Source organism: Gigantopelta aegis, chromosome 3 (assembly GCF_016097555.1).
Source record: "Gigantopelta aegis isolate Gae_Host chromosome 3, Gae_host_genome, whole genome shotgun sequence".
Classification (NCBI taxonomy): domain Eukaryota; kingdom Metazoa; phylum Mollusca; class Gastropoda; order Neomphalida; family Peltospiridae; genus Gigantopelta; species Gigantopelta aegis.
Genome location: NC_054701.1, coordinates 12,844,578 through 12,868,096, shown reverse-complemented (window position 1 = coordinate 12,868,096; position 23,519 = coordinate 12,844,578). Strand labels below are relative to the sequence as shown.

At 38.2% G+C, this 23,519-nt stretch overlaps 1 protein-coding gene across 1 annotated transcript; it reads left to right on the top strand.

Moving 5' to 3' along the window:
• The first annotated feature begins 359 nt into the window (after window positions 1-359).
• Window positions 360-22,068, top strand: LOC121367536 (coadhesin-like). The gene is made up of 9 exons (XM_041491768.1): window positions 360-495; window positions 1,780-1,938; window positions 12,063-12,155; window positions 13,673-13,719; window positions 18,139-18,294; window positions 18,726-18,914; window positions 19,978-20,169; window positions 20,833-21,012; window positions 21,766-22,068. Exons 2-9 carry the CDS (start codon window positions 1,877-1,879, stop codon window positions 21,918-21,920), a joined length of 1,074 nt encoding a protein of 357 aa, XP_041347702.1. The 5' UTR covers window positions 360-495; window positions 1,780-1,876; the 3' UTR covers window positions 21,921-22,068.
• The last annotated feature ends 1,451 nt before the right edge of the window (window positions 22,069-23,519 follow it).

Genomic DNA, 23,519 nt, shown 5'->3' with positions numbered 1-23,519 from the left:
CAAGCAATAGGCGAACTTGTTGCCAGTTGTTGGCCTATTTCAAAACTGAAAAGCGTGGGAAAAGTGCAGTAATAAACTCTGGATTGTGTACTAGCATAAATAGGTTTTACACTAACTCTGAATAAAACCCTATCAAAGCTGATTAGCAAAGAGAAAAAATTACTATGACAACAGACCTTGTTTTCTATATATAAATACAAAAAGAAATTGTGTAGGGACATAAAAGTGACGATTTCTGAAGAATGACCCATATGTTTGGTGGTGTGGAAAGTTTTTCTATCAGCACCTGGAGGGCGTGAAACCGAAATTTCAATTTATACCCTTTTGAAAATAAATATGAATGGGTAATTTGTTCCACCTGCTACCGGTATAAGAACATGGATTATCTTTACCCCGCCTACTCTAATGTGACATACAATTACACGCGCGAGCACATTTTCTCTTCCTGTTGGTGCACACCCAGAAATAGTCACTTGAAAACAGGTTCGCTGAAAGGTAAGATTTTAGTTGTACTCGCTACTAGTTTAGCATTAGTAAGGGCGTGTTATGCAATACCACATTATTTCTGTTGCTTTCAAATAGTTGAATACATAAAAGAAGTGGAAACAAAACTTTCAAAAGTGTTTAATAATATTACTATTTGGAAAGTTTAAGGAAATACTTGTTTGCCTATTTCAACATTAAAAAACGTGGGGAAAAGTGCAGTAATAAACTCTGGATTGTGTACTAGCATAAATAGATTTTATGGTTATACTATCATGGGTTTTTTATGGTTATACTATCATGGTTTTTTTATGGTTATACTATCATGGTTTTTTTATGGTTATACTATCATGAGTTTTTTATGGTTATACTATCATGGGTTTTTTTATGGTTATACTATCATGGGTTTTTTTATGGTTATACTATCATGGGTTTTTTATGGTTATACTATCATGGGGTTTTTATGGTTATACTATCATGGGTTTTTTATGGTTATACTATCATGGGTTTTTTTATGGTTATACTATCATGGGTTTTTTTATGGTTATACTATCATGGGTTTTTTATGGTTATACTATCATGGGGTTTTTTATGGTTATACTATCATGGGTTTTTTTTATGGTTATACTATCATGGGTTTTTTTATGGTTATACTATCATGGGTTTTTTATGGTTATACTATCATGGGTTTTTTATGGTTATACTATCATGGGTTTTTTATGGTTATACTATCATGGGTTTTTTCCGTCTTGAAACGGAAGTTCAGCATTAAAGGGACATACCCTAGTTTCAACCCGTGAAAATTAACACTAAGTTTAGTTAATCTACAAAGCTGTAACACATTTGGATAAAGTTACAACTGAGTGAAACATGAGTCTGTGACTTTGAAATGGACTAACACTCGACTCCATAACTGTTACTTCTCAGACGCACGTGCGTTTTTTAAAATATGAGAAATGCATTTTGTGATATTAAAAACACCAGGATGACCCAAAACACTTCGTAATTAACCTGAATCATTTCGTATACCATCGGCATATTTTCAAATTCTTTTCATATCACTGGCATGATCCTGCAAGTAATGTTTTGATTGGTCAAATAAAAGGTCAACTGGACATGAGCACCAACTGAGTAGGTTCGGTTCTTTGACCCAAGCTCCCTAAGCTTGCGAAAAGTGAAAATAATTGCACTCGGGACATCAATTTGACAGCTGGTAACTCGTTTATTATTCTCTTTATATGTAATATATAATATAAAGACTTTAAATGTCATGTCTTATGTTTTGCTACCATACAGAAACATCTAATGGTAGACAGTTGGATGCCCGCCAGAAAAAGATACACCTTGTTTTCGTCAGACATTTAGAAGATAAGCCAGATCCCAGTAGAACAAGATGGGTTGTCTTTCGCTGTCACTCGTAGTCTTCTGTCTTGCTATTGCGACCGTCCTCTCCACGTAAGTTAGCCCGTTCAAAGGAGGATGAATGTTTTGTTTAATTCTAACATGTTACATTGTCATTATTAATTTGTGGTGGGTAAAATTGCAAATTGTTTTCGTTTGTTTGTTTTGTTTTGTTTGTTTTTATGTTGTTGTTTCTTTTGTTTTGTTTAGTTAAAATAGTAACGTTTTGCTTACATTAAACTGAATAGTGTTTTCTTTGCATATGCTTGAAAACAAAAACAAAACCCAACAAATTTCATATATAATCCTTCATTTAAAAGACACAACGTTTAATTGTTCCAATTTAAAACACATTTCTCTCTCTATTGTGAATGCCAGTTCTTTCTACTGTCAATTCCTAAGTTATTTTCACAACAAAAGCATCATCCAACAGTGTGTGTCAAAACAATAGTCCTTTTGATCTTCATATCGGCAGACATCGACGTTTGATCTATATTTAAGAAACGATTGTAAAACCGAATTCAAGAGAAATTAGTGTATGTGTACATATAATTTTAGTTAAAATAAAGGCTTTTGGGCGTTTTGGATTATTAAAACTTTGACGTGACTAAAAGTATACAAGTGAGATTATGACAGTTCAGTTGTATAACTGTGACTTATATATTTAGAGGGTCCAATAGACCTGCTCCACCTATTTTTGGTCTAGTAATGTTTTTATGGCTCAACTATCACAACATTATGAGGTTCCGAATTTAAACAAGCTAGATAGGCTTATTCTCTTTGGATATAATCCAATATAATTTTTATACGCATAGAAATAAATTTTACATGGTTTATATTGCTTGTTAGTGGTTAATAATACACATTTATAGTTGTTCACTCCATACACTGTTTGATAATGACTGGTGAGTCGTGGGAACAATGTTAGTTCAGTGTTAAAGAGTTCGTATGCTGAAGGGTGGAGGAAGGGGAAAATTGTACCATAGGCGTATGGGCTTTTGCCCGAATTAAACGAAAATGCCCGAATCTGCATAACAGCATTTATTCATATTAGTATTACTACCAAACAGCTATATAGGGTTGCAAACGAACCACTACGCATTTTTACATAGATTACAACTTCTATCTTCGTTAGTTTACAGCATCAGAGAAATTTGTAAGCGTGATACTTAAAAGCGAGTGGTGTTTCCCTCCTTACAGTGGTCGTTTTAACGTTGTTATGGTAAGCTACGTGTCCTTTAACATGGCTTCATATCAGTTCCATTGGATTCAGTTCCCAATGTCGTGGAGGCAGTCTTGTTAAGCCTAGGTGTCCATGACATGCGACAATATCATAAGTAATAAATTTCGGTGCACACAACTTTACTTTTCAAAAGATCATAAATAATTATTACTGCTTTCGTCATATTACTCTCAAAAGGTATTGTATCAGCTCGTACTACGGCTGTGTATACTCTTTATTAGTGTTACGGGTAAAGCAGGTGTTTGATCAGTTATTTTGGTTTGATCGCTAGTTTTATGACCCACTGGCGTAACTAGGATCTAATACTGGAGAGGACCACACAGGCTCTCGGTGTGTCTGTTAGGTTCCACTTTTACAGAGGTCGTGAAAAACACTTCAAACTTAATTCCTTGTACTGCGAATACTTTATTTGAATTGCATGAAACGAACGCCATGTTGTAGTTGCTATTAAGACGCTAATAGAACAGAACAGAACTGAACAAGGCTTTATTTGATATCAGATAACATAAAATGATACGTGAGCAAATAACTGCTATTGCATGGCACTGAAATATAATAAATAGATAAATAGATTAGCATGGTGATTTAAATGTTTGTAAAACACAGTTCAAAAATGTGCAGATATTATTTACTGACTTCGCATTTAAAAACAGCTCACAATATTTAACACTATTTGGTCTTGAAAACTATTATTTTGGAATATACATGCGTTTGCTTTGGAGAATTTTAAAAATATGTTATTATATAGTTTATTGCATTAAGTATTACAACACGTTTATAGCAAAGCATAATTACACCTCAACAATGAGTTGGCTGTGGAATTAAACAACATAATGCAAAGAGCACGCATTAAACAATAGTAATAATAATTTTAAAATAATAATAAAAATTTAATAATAATAATAAAATATATTTTCAATACAAAACAATAGAATGCAATAGAATACATAACAATACAATACAAAATCAGTGAAGAAATACATAGTAGACTAGAACTGGCAATGATGGGGTGTAAGAACAGGTAAGACATTTATATAGCAATCGATTGGCGTTTAAGCAAGACAAAATGTATAAACTTAGCTAGATTTATTTTAATTCTCTGATTACTGGAAGACAAAATTTGGTGAATGTTTTTTTGCATATTTTGCCATCTATTTGTCAATGGCGCATCCTTTAATCACGACCGGCCTCGGTGGCGTCGTGGTTAGGCCATCGATCAACTGGCTGGTAGGTACTGGGTTTGGATCCCAGTCGAGGCATGGGATTTTTAATCCAGATACCGACTCCAAACACTGAGTGAGTGCTCCGCAAGGCTCAATGGGTAGGTGTAAACCACTTGCACCGACCAGTGATCCATAACTGGTTCAACAAAGGCCATGGTTTGTGCTATCCTGCCTGTGGGAAGCGCAAATAAAATATCCCTTGCTGCTAATCGGAAAGAGTAGCCCATGAAGTGGCGACAGCGCGTTTCCTCTCAAAATCTGTGTGGTCCTTAACCATATGTCTGACGCCATATAACCGTAAATAAAATGTGTTGAGTGCGTCGTTAAATAAAACATTTCTTTCTTTCTTTCCTTTAATCACGATACATTGTACATACCAATACAAGATGGTATTCATTTTCAATAACTTGCATATTACAAAATTTACAAATCCGATATTCAGAAGGCTTTTGGTTATATCTGCCAGTTTCACACAAAATACTATAAGAACCTAACCTCAGTCTACAAAAAGCAATCCGTAATGTTGATGGTGAACTGAATGATAAATAATTTTCATACATAAAAAATGACACTGAAATAGATAGTGATATTCATCACCAACATCATCATCATCGTCATCGTCATCGTCATCATCATCATCATCATCATATAAACAACATTTACTTTCACTTCTATATATATTTTCTTATCTTCCAACTTCGACTGGTAGATTTATTGTTTTATTTAAAAGTAATAAATTAGGTTCCAAATTAAAGTGACAGACCCTATAGTGGGGTTGCGTAATCCCATTTTTTGACGAAATCGTTACCGAGTTGAAGAAAGCACCAAATTTGATACACATGACCCCTAGGGCCTACTGATCAGATTCAGAAGAGGTACCATGAAATCGGACGTTCGGATGACATTCAAAATCAAGGTCAAGATCAAGGTCACGATACTGAAAATATCGAATATATTATGTATTTATCTTTCTGGTTTACTATAATCGTTTATTTCAACTTAATTTCTTTACTATTCAGCGTAAGTTATAGTTAGATTACATGAATGACCTTCATCATATGGGTCAAGGTCAGTATAAAGGAATGTAATAGAGTTTGCACCTGCATGTAATAGTCCAGGAGCCAAGTTTAAAAAGATGCCTAAACATTATTTGTGCAACACCCTCTAAACAGTTGGCTTGTCATTTCTGGCTGTATTTTTAAGTTCACAGAAGTTTTAAATGTGAAATAAATGCGTCTTGTTGTGCAACTAGTACATGAAGTGCTTACCCAGTCTGTAAACAAGGACATTTCTACTGAAATGTTTTCACAAATTACAGCAAATTTGTTCTTCATAAAGGTAAGTAAACATTTTGATATAATGAAATAAATAATTCTTCATTCACATATTTAATAGACAGGTATTAAATGTTGAAAAAAACACACAATATTACAGAAAAGAATAATTTATTTAAAATTCCCTGCACTCAAACCTTTTCCCAATATACTACTTTCTCAACAGTACATACTGGTTACTATAGACGCCAGATATATTGTGGTAAATACAATCCCATATTCGAATTGAAACAGACACACTTATGTGGTTAAATAAATTGTTGTACAAAAAATAAATGGTATTTACACAAAAGGTGTTCTTTTCTCTGTCCAATTTACATAGAATAAGAATGCTACCACCGTTTATAGTACATTATTAATGTTGAGTTTTTTCTTCATCTTTTTCAAATTAAGAAGAAATGGATTAGGAAAAGTGCATTATTTGTGGTAAGGCTGACGGATACCTCAGATGCCCAGTGGACAGCATATTTAAGAATGAGCTGCAAGTGTACAATGACTCTCTCGGTAATGTTGAACAATTTAAAGCAATTGATGAAATGCCAGTGGCATGTTTGCTTTAAGGGTGATGCAAACTCGCTTGTAGCCAATAATACCAAGTGGCATAAAACATGTCATCTAAAGTTTGCAACTTCAAAGCTAGAGAGAGTTAGTGAACATAAAGCAAGAAAACGCAAACAAGAGGAACAGAGTGGACGAGTATTGAAGCGTAGGCAGTCTGGTGATTCTGTCCAGAAAGAATGCATATTTTGCTTTGAAATGTATGGCAAATTACATGAATGCTCAACTATGAGTTTCGACAAAAACCTGAGGCAGATGGCAATTGAAATACAGGACACAACCCTACTTGCCAGACTTGCAGGAGGGCACCTAGTTGCCATTGAAGCAGAATACCATAAAGGTTGCCTTACATGTTATACAAACAGATATCGAACACTACAGCAGCAAGAACATAATGCTGAAACATCTGGTGATAGGCTGTTAGAAGCCCGTACCTTTGCTGAACTTGTGTCTTATACTGAAAGTTGTGTAGAGGAAGAAAACCATCTTTTCAAACTCTCAGAGCTTCACAGCCTCTATGTTCAACGTCTCACAAATAATCAGTCCAACCAGATTGAAACTTTAGCTCTCAGGGTACTTCCAGCATAAATGTCAACTTCAAACAGATGGACGAAACACATTGCTCGTATTCAACGAAGGGCCACAAAAGCTCCTCAAAGGAGCTATTGATTCGCGAGACTACAATGCCGAGGCAATTACAATAGCAAATATCGCTTATGTACTTCGCCGTGATGCTTTTGATCATGAATTATTTGAATTTAAGGACAATTTCCTCAAGGTTGCCAGAGTGAGTCTGTGCCAACTAGTCTAAAAATCTTGGTATCCATGTCTCAGGCGTGTTTGACAATTGCTCAGCTGATTCTCTTCAATATGAGGAAATATGCATCAGAGGGACTCAGTTGTGGACTCGTTTCATGGCACTGGCATAAGCATGTTTCAGTTTGCTACTGTGAAGAGCTTAGGCGAATCACGGGATTCCATAACCATTGACCGGAGGACCAAATCAACATACACTTTGCCTGAAAGTTACACAACCGTCCCTGCTGTGGCCATCCAGACTCACAACCTGGCTGTACCTCCTACAAATCTCAAAGAAGTAGATGGAAAACGTGAAGAAGCTAAAGCCATCAAAAAGGCTTGGATTTTAAAAGCTTTTAAACTCCTAGAAAAAGAAAAACTTGACAGAGGTGATTGAACTGCCTGGGCTGTATATCATGGTTCTAATCAGCCAGAATAGTCTGATCCACCAGCTGTGAGCGCATTACTTCCATTGTTTTATGAGAAAGCTGCATCAGTTGCCATGATAAAGTATGGCATGGATATCCAAAGAGATATCACTGTCTACTTAAATCGAGGACAGATACCTGTGTCAACATTTGACCAACCTTTCTTTACACTTGCCAAATACGTCCAGTGGAAATGGCCAGATCTATATGGAAAGCAGATGCACATAGTAATGCTCGGAGGGTTTCACATGGAAATGTCACTTTGAAACACAATCGGTGACTTCTTTCTACAAGCATCTGGTTGGACAACAGCACTCAGTGAAGCTAGTGTTGCAACCTCTGGCATTGCCGATTTATTTCTGAAAGTATCTCACCTTACCAGGACAAGACACGCCCATCAGGTGACAGCAGTATCTTTGGCGAAGCTTCAGAATAACGCATGGCTGGAGATGATCAAACAAGACCAGACAGCAGTATGAGATATGAAACATGGCGACAATCCATGATAAATAAGAGTCCGAATTCCAATATTCGGACATTATTCAAGATCCTGGTCATGATATTAATTAGATCACAACGCATTGGTGGCTTTGACCTATATGTTGAAACACTAGAGGCTCTAGCTCCTTGGCATTTGCATTAGATCATCAAAATTATGCACGATGGATATCGATACACATGCGAGATATGAAAGCATTACCACACAAGGTTGAAGAGGACTTTAAACGTTTCTGGGTTATTCAAAAGACACAGCGCAAATATTTCTGCATACCAACAGATCAGGCACACGAACAGAACAATATGATTGTGAAAACACCTGGTGGAGCTATTGGACTCATGGAGAGAATCCGATGGCCTTTCGATAGTGGATGATTGCCAGGCCAGAGCAAGCGAGGTTGCTGAGTGAGTTCGAGAGTCAATTCATCGACGATGACGTACTGGCAGTTGATCACCATGAGCAAGGGCACACAACTCAAGAAACCTTCAAAGCACAGGTGATACGTTTCTGTGAGGCCATGGAACAAATGGACAATCCGGGTTTTTTTTATGAATGTCCTGAACTATCAACTCTGGACACTCGCAACTGTGCAAATGCTGATGTCGTAGCAACAGTGAGAAGAACTATTGAAAAAGGCAGTACAAGAAGTATGACAAGGATGTCATCATTGACGGAGTAGTGTTAATCCATGAACCAATCAAGAAGAACTCTCTGCCCCTTTTTACGCGTCCTCAGGCATTAGAATCTACAAAAGCAAAGCACACGATGGCCAGTCTTAAAGTGACTACACTCTCTTTGGTAAGCTTTATATTGCAAGCATGTTCTGAGATGTTGATCCCGAGGAATATTTCTCGCATGAGAAACACCCATGACCACCATCTTTATCAGACCATCGGAAACTTCAGCTGCCAACAAAAAAGTCAGATCTACTGACATTTCTTCACACAGAATCACAGACTGAAACTCCAGAGTCCTTCGATGCCAAGGTATTTGATGGTGCTGTCATAGTCCATCTCCTTCCAGCTTGTCAGGTCTCAACATTTGATGAGTACTGTTAGAAGATTTTAATGGTGCTTTCTTCACGTCGGTATCGATGTTTTGATTAAGCAACCCCACTACTAGTTTTTAAACACGGCAAAGTTTCACTATTTGACCCGTTTTTACAACTGAAATAAACCATTACTTACATTTTCTTGTTTAGATTATCCATTTTCATACATTCGAAGTGTTTTTGTCACTCTCTTGTTTCTAATACCACGAAATGGTGTTGTTTTTTTTGTTTTGTTTTTTTGTGTTTTTTTTTTCTTATCTTGTTTTTTTTGTTTTTGAAAACGCACGAAGTCACAGTAATGGAGACGAGTTTAATGTCCATTTTCACGGGTTAAAACTGGGGCCTGCGACTATAAATGCTATCTTTAAACATTCTGTAATCTGTACAAGATGAGCGAGTTATCGGAATGGGGATATATATACATACATACACACATACATACATATATATACATACATACATACATACATATACATATACATATACATATACATATACATATATATATATATATATATATATATATATATATATATATATATATATATATATATATATATACTGACACACAATGAAAACGCAAAACAGATATTTTTCAATATAAAATATATTTATTGGACTTAAAATAACAATTTATGAGAGTAAGCTATTGATTGGTACTTTTGTCTGGGTTTTAATCCTGGTTTTGTTCTCGTTACACATACAATTGCAAAAACACACAAAATGGTGTGAAATGCGTTCACTACATGCTCAATCATGCTGTATGCAATGCACGTGAAATGCCAGTATGTGGACACAAAAGTCTCGTAACGGTGTCATATTCATCACCAGATTAAGAATGCCACGACTCAGAGAAGAACAAAGGGAGCGAGCGTTGGGCATTGTTCAAGGGGGGACTTCGCAAAGCCAAGTTGCTAGGACCTTCAGAGTCCATCTATCAACTATTGGACGACTTGTTGAACGTCATCAACAGACCGGGAGTGTCCGTGATCGACCTCGACCTGGTCAACGTCCCGTTACGACCCCATGCCAAGATCGGCAGATTCGACGACACCACCTCCGTGACCGGTTCAGAACTGAGACGATGACAGCAATAGGACGTCATGGAAGGCCTATCCATCCGATGGCGGTCATCCGTCGACTCAGAACGGCTGGACTCAGATGCAGACGCCCGTACAACGGTAACATCATGACACCGCGACATCGTGCTGCGAGACTACAATTTGCTCTCCAGAATGGTAATCATCCACCAGCCTTTTACCGGATCATTGTTTTCTCAGATGAGTCCCGTTTCTCTGTCTCCTTTTCCGATGGAAGAGTACGTGTGTACAGGAGACTCCATAAACGGTACGCTGAAGGATGTGTGAGGGAACTTGATCGGTTTGGCGGCGGTTGTCTGATGGTATGGGGGGTAATCAACTGTGATTTCAGGAGTGATCTCATCATGGTCCACGATGCCCTTACAGCCCAGCGTTATGTTGACGTTATTCTAAGACCAGTTCTCCAGCCATTTTTGCGCTGTCACCGAAGACCAGGAGGTCCCCTTCTGTTTCAACAAGACAATGCCCGTCCACATACTGCACGAATTACCCAGGCATTCCTGCAACAAGCCGGTATCACCATTTATGAACTGACCCGCCGTTTCACCGGATTTGAACCCAATTGAACACCTGTGGGATGAGTTAGGACGTCGTGTACGTCACCGCCAGCCACCACCGCGTAATGTCGCTGAGCTTGCACAGGCGTTGCAGGAGGAGTGGAGGAACATTCCTGTGGCTTATTTTAGATGTTTGTGTCAATCCTTTCCCTGTCGTCTTCACGCATGCTCACGGGCCAATGATGGACACACCATATACTGACCTTGATATGGGGGGTTTGAACTTTTCGATTACGAATGCAACTCGATTACTGATGATAACTGGCCATGTTTTCATGTGAATGTATCTCATGAATACCAGTCATTAATATCATATTACATTATCCATCAATTCATTAATAGTTTGTCGTTATTTGCAATGAAATGTTTTTGCGTTTTCATTGTGTTTCAGTATCTATCTATCTATCTATCTATCTATCTATATCTATATATATATATATATATATATATATATATATATATATATATATATATATATATATATATATATATATATATATATATATATATATATATAAACATTCCCACATAGCTCAAAAAAAGAAGAAGAAAGAAGCGAAGGCACTAAATTCGTGACAGGGGGGTACGCGGGACCAACCCAGAAACGTTTTGAACTATCTTTGCGCCTTTTCTGCTGTTTTTGCAGGAGTTTAGACGAATGATTATATATAAAATTTGTTTGGGTTTAGACGAAGGATTATACATAACATTTGTTTGCGTTTGGGTTTGTAAAGAATAGCAATACTAATTAGGAATTAAAACTAACATTATTAGCAAAAACAATTTTCTTCTGTAACATAGGTCTTCAAGAATGTTAATTTAAAAACCGGAGACCAAGTGTTGTTCAGTCTGAGTTTCGGTCACGGCAGTTAGACCGTTACTATATACGCCGTTTGTAATATAGTGCCTTACACACCCGTTGATGAGAACATCGTTTGTTATTTTTGGTAAAACACATGAATAACACACATACGTGTGATAACAATTTGAAGATATTCGATTGGTTGCTCCAAGGTGATGACCAGGTCGCCACTGTCATACGATCCAATGAAAAAACCCACAGCTGAAATCGATTTCTCTGTGACCTATAAGTTAACTACAAATGTTAGCGTCGTAAATACGTTTTAGTTGAAAAAGATGTTTAAATTTATTTTTGAATATGTGTACGAAATATAACACTACATTCGTGTCCGTTAGATACAATTTATCTTGCAACCCGTTGTTAAGAAATGTATCCCCCTCGCATTCGCTGGTTAGATACGTTTTAAAACAACCCGTAAAATAAACGGTATCTAACAGCCACTCGTGTAGTAGTGTCTGTATAATACATGTATTTATATGATTATATTTTAAACTGTTTGCTTGTCTGGTTTTTTTGTTTTGACAGGTGTCCCAGCACCTACATCTACCGTCGCGCCAACAGATGCACGGGATTTCGCAACCAGCGATGTGGCATGTTCGGCTGGGGTAGATGTCGCAGGTAGAGGCATTTTATAGATATTGTCTGCCCCTCATATATATAAAGTTAAAGTTTGTTTTGTTTAACGACATCATTAGAGCACATTGATTTGCTAATCATCGGTTATTGGATGTCAAACATTTGGTGATTTTGATATAAAATCTTAGGAAACAAGCTACATTTGTCCATTAATTGCAAGGTTGTTTTATATGCACCATCCTACAGACAGGATATGACATGCCGCGGCCTTTGCTTTACCATCAGGTTACGTCCCACCCCTCCCTGATACAATGTAACATAACATCAGTTGTCTCAGTGAACTATTTTGTCGTTCCAGCTAGTGATTCACAACTGGTGTAACAAAAGCCGTGGTATGTTCTATCCTGCCTTTGAGAGGATGTATATAAAAGATCCCTTGCTGCTAATCGAAAACAGTAGCCCATGGAGTGGCGGCGGCGAGTTTTATCTCTCATTATCTGTGTGGTCCGTAACCATATATCTGACTCTATATAGCCCAATTAAAATGAGTAAACGTCCTACCTGGGATGGTGCTTATAAAAGATCCTCTGCTGTTTATTGACCAAAAGTGTGGGTTTTTTAGGTCTCACTAGACAGATCACTTCCGGTGAGAGTTCATTCATCACGGTCCACTATAGTTCCTAATTGTGACACATGTTATGGTTCACATATTCACTTCTAGGAAATGGTGAAGAATTAAAACAATATGTATGTTTAATGGTGAGCCTTCTGGCTGTATTTTGTCCATGTTATTTTCTAATATTGTGCATCGACCTTTTGGGACATGAGTGTATAGCGCAAGAGACAGCCGGAGTGAATCGGTTAATGAACCACCTGTTCGGGCCGGTACTACAGCCAGATACGGTCATATAGCAAACAACTGAGACGGAAATGTTCCCAATTTTTTAGTGAAAATAAATGCTTATATCATGTATGTTAGTGCCAATGAGAACCTGTTCTCTTGGCAATCTTCGTTTGAAGTTGGGCAATTTAACATGGGTTTCAATGGCAGATGACATTTGTGTAGTGAGACCTTAAAGAAACCAGTTCTCGAAATAACAATATGCTTGTATGTTAGATACAGATTAGCGATGGATTAAATGTGTCGAGGTGTAGTTAAACAATACACCCCCTCCTCTGTATCTCTCTCTATCTTTCTATCTCTCTATGTATATATATATATATATATATATATATATATATATATATATATATATATCGCCATCTCTATCTCCATCTCTTTCTCTCTCTTTATCCATCTCTCTCCATCTATATCTCCATCTCTCCCTCCATATATATATATATATATATATATATATATATATATATATATATATATATCGCTCTCTCTCTCTTTCTCTCTCTCTCTCTCTCTCTCTCTCTCTCTCTCTCTCTCTCTCTCTCTCTCTCTCTCTCTCTCTCTCTCTCTCTCTCGCTGTATTTTTCTATCAATACCTTTACAAGAAACAGCACCCGTTGGACCTTCCTACAAAAGTAGATACTTTTTTTATGATCTGCAGGTCGTACACCTACATATGCCACATAAGCGAACAACGCACCTGCCCAGGTAAGACCCCGAATTAGCTGTACATAAGTAGTTTGTTTGTTTATATTTAAACATATTTAATCTATTAGGTTTGTAAAAGAGTAGATCCTAAATTTTAAGTCATACCTGGAGAAGAGAAAATGTTTATGTTCATGATCAGTCTTGGTGTTGTGAACTGACAAACATTCAAGAACTCAGAACCAGATATTTCTAAGAGGTAGTTAAAAAATGCCGGTTTCAATTGGATGCATTCCTGTAATCGTTTGTGCCAAAAGGGAACCGATAAATTGACATGTAACTCGTTAATGAATAAAATAAAAACAAAAATCTTATAAAACATATTATTAAATTTTAAACACAAACAAACTCAAATATTAAAAAAAAAAACCCATAACATTTCATTGTAAATAAATAGTTTCTTTACAAATTATCATCAACTTGTAAAGGGTAAATCTCCTTTTATGATACAGGTATGACGGCAATTGATGGAACAGCCAAGGCAAAACATTCGCAGTTCTACCTTTAGTGTGTGTACTACATTATCGATTGCTTCAGTAACAATGCAGATAAAGCTGCATAAATTGGCTGTTCTAGAATTTAGCTTTCACCCGTGTATTAAAAATGAAATTTTATCTATATAGTTTAATTGTAATTTAATATGAACCTGTTTTTGCAATGTTATGAGAGTCAGTATGGATTTAAAATTTAATAATATGCTGTTATATGAGTTTTAGCGTAATTTAGTTTATATACTGAACAGCATTGAAAACGCACCACCAGTGATGATAACAAATGCGAATGGGGCGTATATCAGCATTACAAATATCAATGAATAAGTACCGCACTGCCTTATAGACCATGCATGGCGACGAATAATTTACAAAAACGATTGCCTGAACACTCCATGAAACACAACACCAAAACACAACATATTGCATGCATAGCATGAAAAACGTAAATTGAATGTGCAAATCATGCTGATTGGGGCTATAAAAGATGGTCTCTCAAAAGCCACTTTCATTTATGAAGTAGTCTTTGAGGTAACGTTAAACAAATAATGGCAGGTTTGACAGCTGAGGAACGTGAACGTGCCTCGGGCATGCTTCAAGTCGGCATTTCGAGTAGAGTCATCGCACAGCGATTTTAGATGCCACCATTCAAAAATCACAAGACTCCACAATATCACAATACCAGCAGATAGGAACCACCAGGGACCGTCCACGTCCAGGCCAACGATGTGTTACGACACAACGAGAAGATCGCCATATTGTTCGCCTCCATATTTGTGATCGAACACTGCCAGCTGACAGGATTGCACCAACTATTCAAGGTCGACGAGGGGTTACCAGCGTAGACACTGTGCGTCGCTGGGCTGCGTGCTCAATGACCATATGTTCGACCTATCTTGACTGATCGACATCAAAATGAGTGCAACGGTTTGGCAGGAAGGTATCGTCATTGGAGGTCACAACGTTGGCATGGAGTGCTATTCTCTGACGAATCCCGTTTCCATTTAACGAATGCTGATGGTCGGCTGCGGGTGTGGCGTAGGCGTGGAGAACGTTACCACAATGACTGCCTTGTCCAGACGGATCGATGGGGTAGAGGGAGTGTCATGGTGTGGGGCGGGATCAGTTATCATCACATAACAGCACTCCATGTTTGCCGTGGCAGAATGAATGCCATTTACTATCGGGGTAACGTCTTGCAAAATCTTTCATCTGCATCGGGATATGCACACCTTTCAGCAAGACAACGCCCGAGCACACATAACGCGTGTTACAACATAGTATCTAGCTGTCACGGGGATTCTATAATACCCGTAACTGAATAAAACACGATTATCAAAATATCTCTCCTAACTGTATATCTATTAGATCTCTCTGTAACAGGCGGTATATACCCGCTTTGGCTCGTCTCTAGGTATGATCAGAGATACGATCTTATATAAAGTATATATTATTATAGCACGTTTAGTTCACTAGAAAACACAACAAAAACACAATACACTTTGGAATCTGTATTAACCTACGCTGACAAATGTACAGCCGCAGTAGTTAATTAATAACAACAATAATAACAACCCAGAACTGATCACTTAATTAGTTAATCTCTAGGTGTTTAGATTACACAATATGCTAATCACTTCACCGTGACACAACACCCACACGTGTGATAATTGAGAAACGCTTCTAGGAGAAGTTAATTAATAAAGGAATTACCACTCTATTCCTAACTGGTTAATTTTTAATTAACCCTTACTACTCGTTCAGTAACGTGTGATAATTGAGGAACGCTTCCAGGGGAAATTAATTAATAAAGGAATTACAGCTCTATTCCTAACGGGTTAATTTTTAATTAACCCTTAACTACTCATTCAGTAACCTTGTAACACAAAATTAATACTGGTACCTATCACAATAAAGACAATAACCTACAGTTTACCTAGGTCTTCTAGGATGACTGGCTAAGCTTTATATTACCAAATACTCATATAATGTTAGAACAAAAAGTCTACGATTTACTTCGTCAGATGACCGAAGACACTGTCTAAAGAATATTGGTATAATACAGTATTAAAATATTTAAGGTCACATCAATCACATCAAGGTTATACAACAGAGCAGAAATAAACATATTTACCAAAGTCCAACGGACTACGTTCCCTGGGAGCCGTCCTTTTTCGTTCTGTTCATAACTCTAAAACACTAGCTATTTATTATAAATCAGAATATCGCCTGGGGGTACAAGGCGGTCCTCCCCCTATCATCTGATATTCCACCTCTCCCAGAGTCGGTATATGTCTCTCTGATCGTCAGTCTGGCTGTCGCCAACCGCGAGCAATCTCCTGGCCATAAACAGCACTACCGGAGATATTACGTAACTACTAGCCACATGGCCTCCACACCTGCTCTGGGTGTGTATTAGAATGCCCGATCGCGCGAAGGCATTACGTAACAAATTGCCCATCTGGGCTTAAGTGCAATGAAACTGCACACGCCCTTCTAAAACAATTAATATCGCCACAGGCGAAAACAAATTAGGAGCATGTACCGTCACACTAGCGAACAATAATGACCCTTTGCTTGAATGGTCAGCACTGTCCTTTGATTTTTCGCAAATAGAGCATCTTTGGGATTACCTTGGTCAACGCATCTCACGTCGTCCACAAATGAATAACCTTAGAGAACTGGAGAACACACTACAGCACGAGTGGAATGAATGAATGAATGAATGAATGAATGTATAACCACACCCCAGCACAAAAATACACATCGGCTATTGGATGTCACAAATGGTAAGTATATGAAAATATTATTTATATATATTTATGTAAAACCACAGTGTAAGGAGCTGTAGGTGAAAAGTATAATACAATATATAAAATCAATGTAGGCAGGAGTGGAATGCTATCCCCCAGAATACTATTCGCAGACTTATCGGGTCGATGAGAAGACGTTGCATGGCTAGTGTTGCTGCAGATGGTGGTCATACGCGCTATTGACTTTTCATTGTGACCCCACGTGTCTTTCATATGTAGACGAATTAAAACTAACCAATGAGAGTGCATCCTTTTATGTTTGCTGACTTTATCAGGCATCCATCTATTGCTGTTCACAACAAAAACACTTATTGCTCGAAATCCAAACATTTCTTGGTGGTGCGTTTACAATGCTGTTCAGTATATATATATATGTGTGTGTGTGTGTGTGTGTGTGTGTGTGTGTGTGTGTGTGTGTGTGTGTGTGTGTGTCAGATCATTGGTTCCGTTTTGAGCAACGAACTATACAAGGTAGTTACGAGAACCAAGTAATATCAAACATCAGGCGGATGCCAAACAGTCACATAAAAAATTAAAGTTAAAGTGTGTTTAGTTTAACTACAACTCTAGAGCATATTAATTTATTAATCATCGGCTATTGAATGTTAAACATTTCGTAATTTGGCATGTAGTCCTAGAGAGGAAACCTGCTACATTTTTCCTTTTTAGTAGCAAGGGGTCTTTTATATGCACCACCCCACAGACAGAATAACACATACCACGGTCTTTGATACACCAGTCGTGGTGCACTGGTGTGTTCTAGTGGCGTCGTTAAACAAAACAAACTAACTTTGGTGCACTGGTTGGGACGTGGAATTGACCAATGGGCCCACAGACGGGGGTCTTTAGGGCGGTGAATATAAAAGATCCATTGCTACTAATGGAAAATGTAGTCGGATTCTACTCTAAAGTTATATGTCAAAATTATCAAATGTTTTCAGATTTAACAGTCTATAATTAAATAAATCACTGTGCTCGAGTTGTGTTGTTAAAACAAACTTTAACTTTTATCAAACAAGAATATACGAATGAATATGCTATGCAAGATATTACAAAAGGTTTCAACAATTTGATGTAAGAGGAGTGTGTACCTTTAATACAACACATTTTGTTGCCAGCGCCATCTGTGTCGTACGGAGGGTGGGGATCGTGCACCTCCCCGTGTGGCGGCGGTCTACAGTACAGGACAAAGTATATGCGCTGCAGCTCGTCGTGTGGCGGGGCCAGGACAACGACGCGAGAATCACGGAGATGTAACACTGGCTGTTGCCCAGGTAACGAATTAATGTTTTTTTTCTTTTGCAAACGACACTTCATAAATTAAAATATGGCAATTGTTTCAAAATCTCAGATGGATTTTCTTTAAACATATTTCTATATTTTAACTACTGTTAAATACTGAAATGGAATGGAGCTCACCGTGTTTGCTAAAACAAAAGAATAATAGTTATTTTACTAGAATATCCCAGTTAAAGGTACAATGTCCACAGTTTTCACTTTAAGTGTGGGTAATGTTCATTCGTGGATGTTTCATCAATCAACTAAGATGTAACAGCCAGTGTTGTCCAAGTATGATATCAGGGTGTCTGACTGTGTTGTCCAGGTAATATATCAGGGTGTATGGTATCAGTTTACTATAGCACAAGGTGTTGTTAAAGGTAAGTTAGTTAAACAAATGTTGTCATTCATTATTTGCAATTTGCAGTCAATGGCGGATGGAGTGCAACCACTTATGGTAGCTGGGGAGAATGCAGCACCTCGTGCGGGGGTGGGGTTCAGACACGAACTCTGAATCGAGGCTGTAACAACCCGACACCATCGTGTAATGGCCGGTCGTGCTCTGGGCTGGCGAGTTGGCAAGAAGATAGAGCCTGCAACCCGAATCCTTGTCCAGGTAAAACGAACAGGCTTCTTGACATCTTGGTGAGGAAGTCATGCCATTTGTCTCTTGAAAATAATCTCTGGGCTCAGCTATGCGATAAAAATATTTTTCGTAGACTAAACTGCATCTCAGATTTGTTCGTTGATACACAGTCCATTGGTGTAGATCCAGTAGGAAAGGAATATATGTTTAGCGACATCTCAGTACCTTTTTAAATACATCGATTGTGTGTGTAACATATTCAATATTATTCATCCACGTTTGGTATTTTTTAATACATATTATAATATAGTAAACTGTTACAACAACAAAAATATTAAAATTCAGTTTCCTGGACGACGCATATTGGAAGAGTTTGTTGCTTGACTTGCAGTGGACGGTGGCTGGAGGGAGTATGATGACTGGACGGAATGGACGACATGTTCGGTGTCGTGCGCTGGGGGAACCCAGTTCAGGTCTCGGTCTAGAACCTGCACTAACCCTACACCAGCCTATGGCGGCGCCGACTGTTACCTGTTGGGTCATTGAGTGTGAATGAGGTGGCATTTTACAAGGGTTGGGTTGCCCGCCCCCCCCCCCCCCCCCCCCCCCCCCCGCGCCCATCTCCATGACTCAGATGTCAATGTGTACGCCCGATTTGTCCAATTTGTGTTGGCTGTGTAGAAGTATGTAAATACTCAAACTATGTTTTCAGTTGATGGCGGCTGGACTGACTATACTCGCTGGGATGACTGGTCCACCTACTCGGAGTCGTGTGGAGGCGAATCACAGGGCAGAGAGAGAGAGAGAGAGAGAGAGAGAGAGAGAGAGAGAGAGAGAGAGAGAGAGAGAGAGAGAGAGAGAGAGAGAGAGAGAGAGAGAGAGAGAGAGAGAGGGGGGGGGGGGTCAGGCAGGCAGGTAGGCAGGCAGTGAAGAAGTTAGTCAGGTCTATAAACATACAGACTGAAAGAGTGACAGACAGACAAACTGACAGACAGATAAACAGACAGACTCGTAAGGCAATGTTACCATGTGCTACCTTGACTGAAAAATACTCTCATTGTGTCTTGTTTACATGAAGACGTTGTCGTTGTAGTTGACGGCGGTTGGACGGAGTTCACGGAGTGGACGGACTATGACGAATGCTCCGTGCTGTGCGGCAACGGGACCAAGAAACAACACAGAGAACGGGACTGCACCAACCCCACTCCCCAGTACGGAGGGGCGGAGTGCGAGGGAGCGGACAGCGAGCATCAGTTCGTCACATGTAATGAAGAGGCGTGCGGAGGTAAGTAGTGTTGTACTTAGTACTCGCCCACTGGAGGCTTTAACGTACACATTCAGAACAAGGTGTTGTAGCGCATGCCTTTCATGGGCGCAGGTGTCGGCCCAAACCGGCTCCTCCGTCCAGGACAAAAAAAGGGTTGGAGTGGATGCGAGCAAAACACGGTGGTATATATGTAGTATCACATAGCGACATCCCACAATTAGCGGTTCAATTTAAGCAAATTGATTGGCTGGTCCACGATGACGAGCCAGACGTATACGTCATAGAGCGATTAGTTTCGGTAGTTTTCATTGGTCGGTGTTCCCACTAAAGTGTAATGACGTATACAAGTTAGCCGTACGAGCGTAAATGCGCCATGAATAAGCTGTAGTCGGAAAAGACGTTCATATTTGTTTTAAATCTAATTTTTGATCATCGTTGTGTTTCCAATACAACGAAATGTATTTTTCATATTTTTAAAAACGCACATACCTCTCAGAAATAACAGTTATGGGCATAGCATACTTTGTAAGGGTATTTGTCCGCTTCAACGACACAAACTCTTGTTTTACACCACTGCAACCTTATACCCAGATGTGTGATAGGTTTGTAGACTATTTAGACTTAGAGTTCACTTTCAGAGGTTAGACTTTAACCAATCATTCTGTTTCCTTCTTTGTCCAGACCGTTGCCTCAAGGACACCATCACCTACCTGAGCCACCCAAATAACGAACAGCGATTCTACCAGTGTGACAATGGGCGGGCCGTCCTCCACAGCTGTCCTACTGACACGAGGTGGTCGCAGGACTCAACTACCTGTGTCACCGAACAACAGACGACAGCAGCAACTACAGCAGCTCCAGGTACTAAACAGGGGTGACACAATTTTGTCTATGGAAAGGGATGCACTTGATAAAATGCGCCTGTAGTATCCAGATGTACACACATTATATATGTGACTATCTTTCAGAGACATAGCGGAACATGATATCTCATCCTCCAATGTGAAAGATCTGACGTAAGTTATGTCAACCGCTTGTCGCTAACGTACGATAGACTGATTTTTACGCTATACAGTAAACTGAATGACCACTTAGGAAACCAATGAAATAGTTCGTGAATGTTAGCAAAACGTTTGCTGGCTGAATTTGGGACTGGCCTGGTGCTTATAAAACGTTTAGAGTCTAGACTGATGACTCTAATAGAGTCTGTGACTTTAATGTCATGACAACGCCATACAACTTGCATGCATGTGACGTCATTATGCATTTAGTCTGGACTCTCAAACTTGTATAAGCACGGATCGTGACCCATCTAAAATGGCTCTTGAAGGTTCCACTAAATATCTAAAATGTTATAAATAAAAAAACGAATATTATAGTAATTATTAAACAACAACAACAATAAAATAAACTAGAGAAAATTATTGTGTTTTTAATAACTATAAACTAAAACGACATCTCCATATCCATTATCCATTTACAGTTCAGCCAAGTTCACGCTAAGCAATCCATCACCATGACTTGGTCTAGGTCCATACATGTTACCAGTGACTGGGTCCAGGGCATATTTTAACCATAAATATTTTGAAGACTTAACACAATATTTAATTTCAGAAAATTTCTGTACCGGACGAAGCACTGGTTACTATGCCAACAGCGACTGTCACAGGTACAACAGGTGTGTCAATGGCCGCCTGTACGAAATGACCTGTGCTTCCGGTCTCAAATGGAGCCAATCGGCATCGACCTGTGTTCGTGGAGACTGTTAACTACATGACTAGTTTTGATAAACAAACTATTTAATCACGACCTTAAATATGTTGGAAGAACTTCAAAATAGACTTGCAAACACAAAAATTACTTCTTAAATTACTGCATTAAATATGTGTTCTGACAAATAAAAGTCTACAAATATTATTCAATGATGTTTTATATCTTCTGTGATATAATTTTATGTTCTTGAATTCTTTGTTATTTTACTCTGATCATCCTATATCCTGGAGGTCGATTTAAAGGACTGTTCGCCCAAGGCTAATCAAGGGTGCAGAAAGTACTCGCCCGCTCGTCAAATGCGAGTAAATATTCTGATGGACGAGTAAAAAAATGCAACTATCAGTCCGACGGGCGATCTGTCTTTTTCTGACTGACTGTAAATTTATTTTATGTATGTATTTATTTATTATTATTATTATTTTAACAATGAATCCGCGACTCCGCATCAGCCATGCCAAAATTCTAAACCATTCAAACAAACTGTTCAGATACACAATTCATGTACCGCATTGACGAATTCGGAGTTCAAGCGTAACTTTCTAAAAACGGGTTATAGTGAAAACGGAACCATACCAAAACGGCCCCAAACGAAAACGGAACCAAACTGGACAAAATTGAACAAAAATCTATGGCTATATGACTTAAACGGAACCAGACATTTTAAAATGTCTGGCTGAAACGGCATTACAAGTTGTGAACAATGATATCTTCAATGAAACAACAGCTGTATTAATCATTTATTACTTTGTAACACCGTTTTTCCTAATACACTGAAATGCAATTATATCTATACCAGTCCATCCCATCCTCCAACACAAACGTTTTTTTGTAAATAATTTCAGTTTCGTTTGACATAAGAAGGAAACTAAAAGTGTTTTGGTAATAGCAAAAATATACTATTTTTGTGTGCAATTTAGAAAACAATCGGCTCAGAAATAAATAGGTTAATCTTAATGAACTACGAAATAAATAACGTAGTAAAAAATGAAATTTTATGGTATGAAAAAGGCGATCCCTGGGACGCACTGTAATTTTTTTTTAAAGAGAAAAAGGTACCATTTTCCCCTATACATTTAGGTGTCATTATAACTAAATCTGTTCCGTTTTGGCCAACGAAAATGGTTCCGTTTTGATAGTGGTTCCGATTTAGGTTCATTCCCCAGAAACAGAGCCGGTCAAAGGTCAATAGTTCCTAAAAAGTATTTGTTCAAAGCATGTTGTCAATGTGTTTATAATAGAGTCTTCTGTTAAATACTTGCATGATGTCACTTGAGTTTTGAAATTTACATGAAAGAAATGTGAAAAAGTTTGTCTTTACCAGAATATTTCAAAATTTACTGATTTGTTAATCAAGGTTTGTGTTTGATTTCGTTCGTTTGCCACGTTATGTTGATCACAAACCAAATATCTTTAATAATGTTTTTAAAATGTCATGTATATATTCCAAAATATATAAATATACAGTATATATATGAAAAAACAAATCACAGTAGAAGTGGATCAAAGGCCTAGAAATTAGAAATTACGGGTATCCTATCTGTGGGATGGTGTAAGGCTACTAGAAATTCTGGCGGGCTAATACATTTTATTTGGAT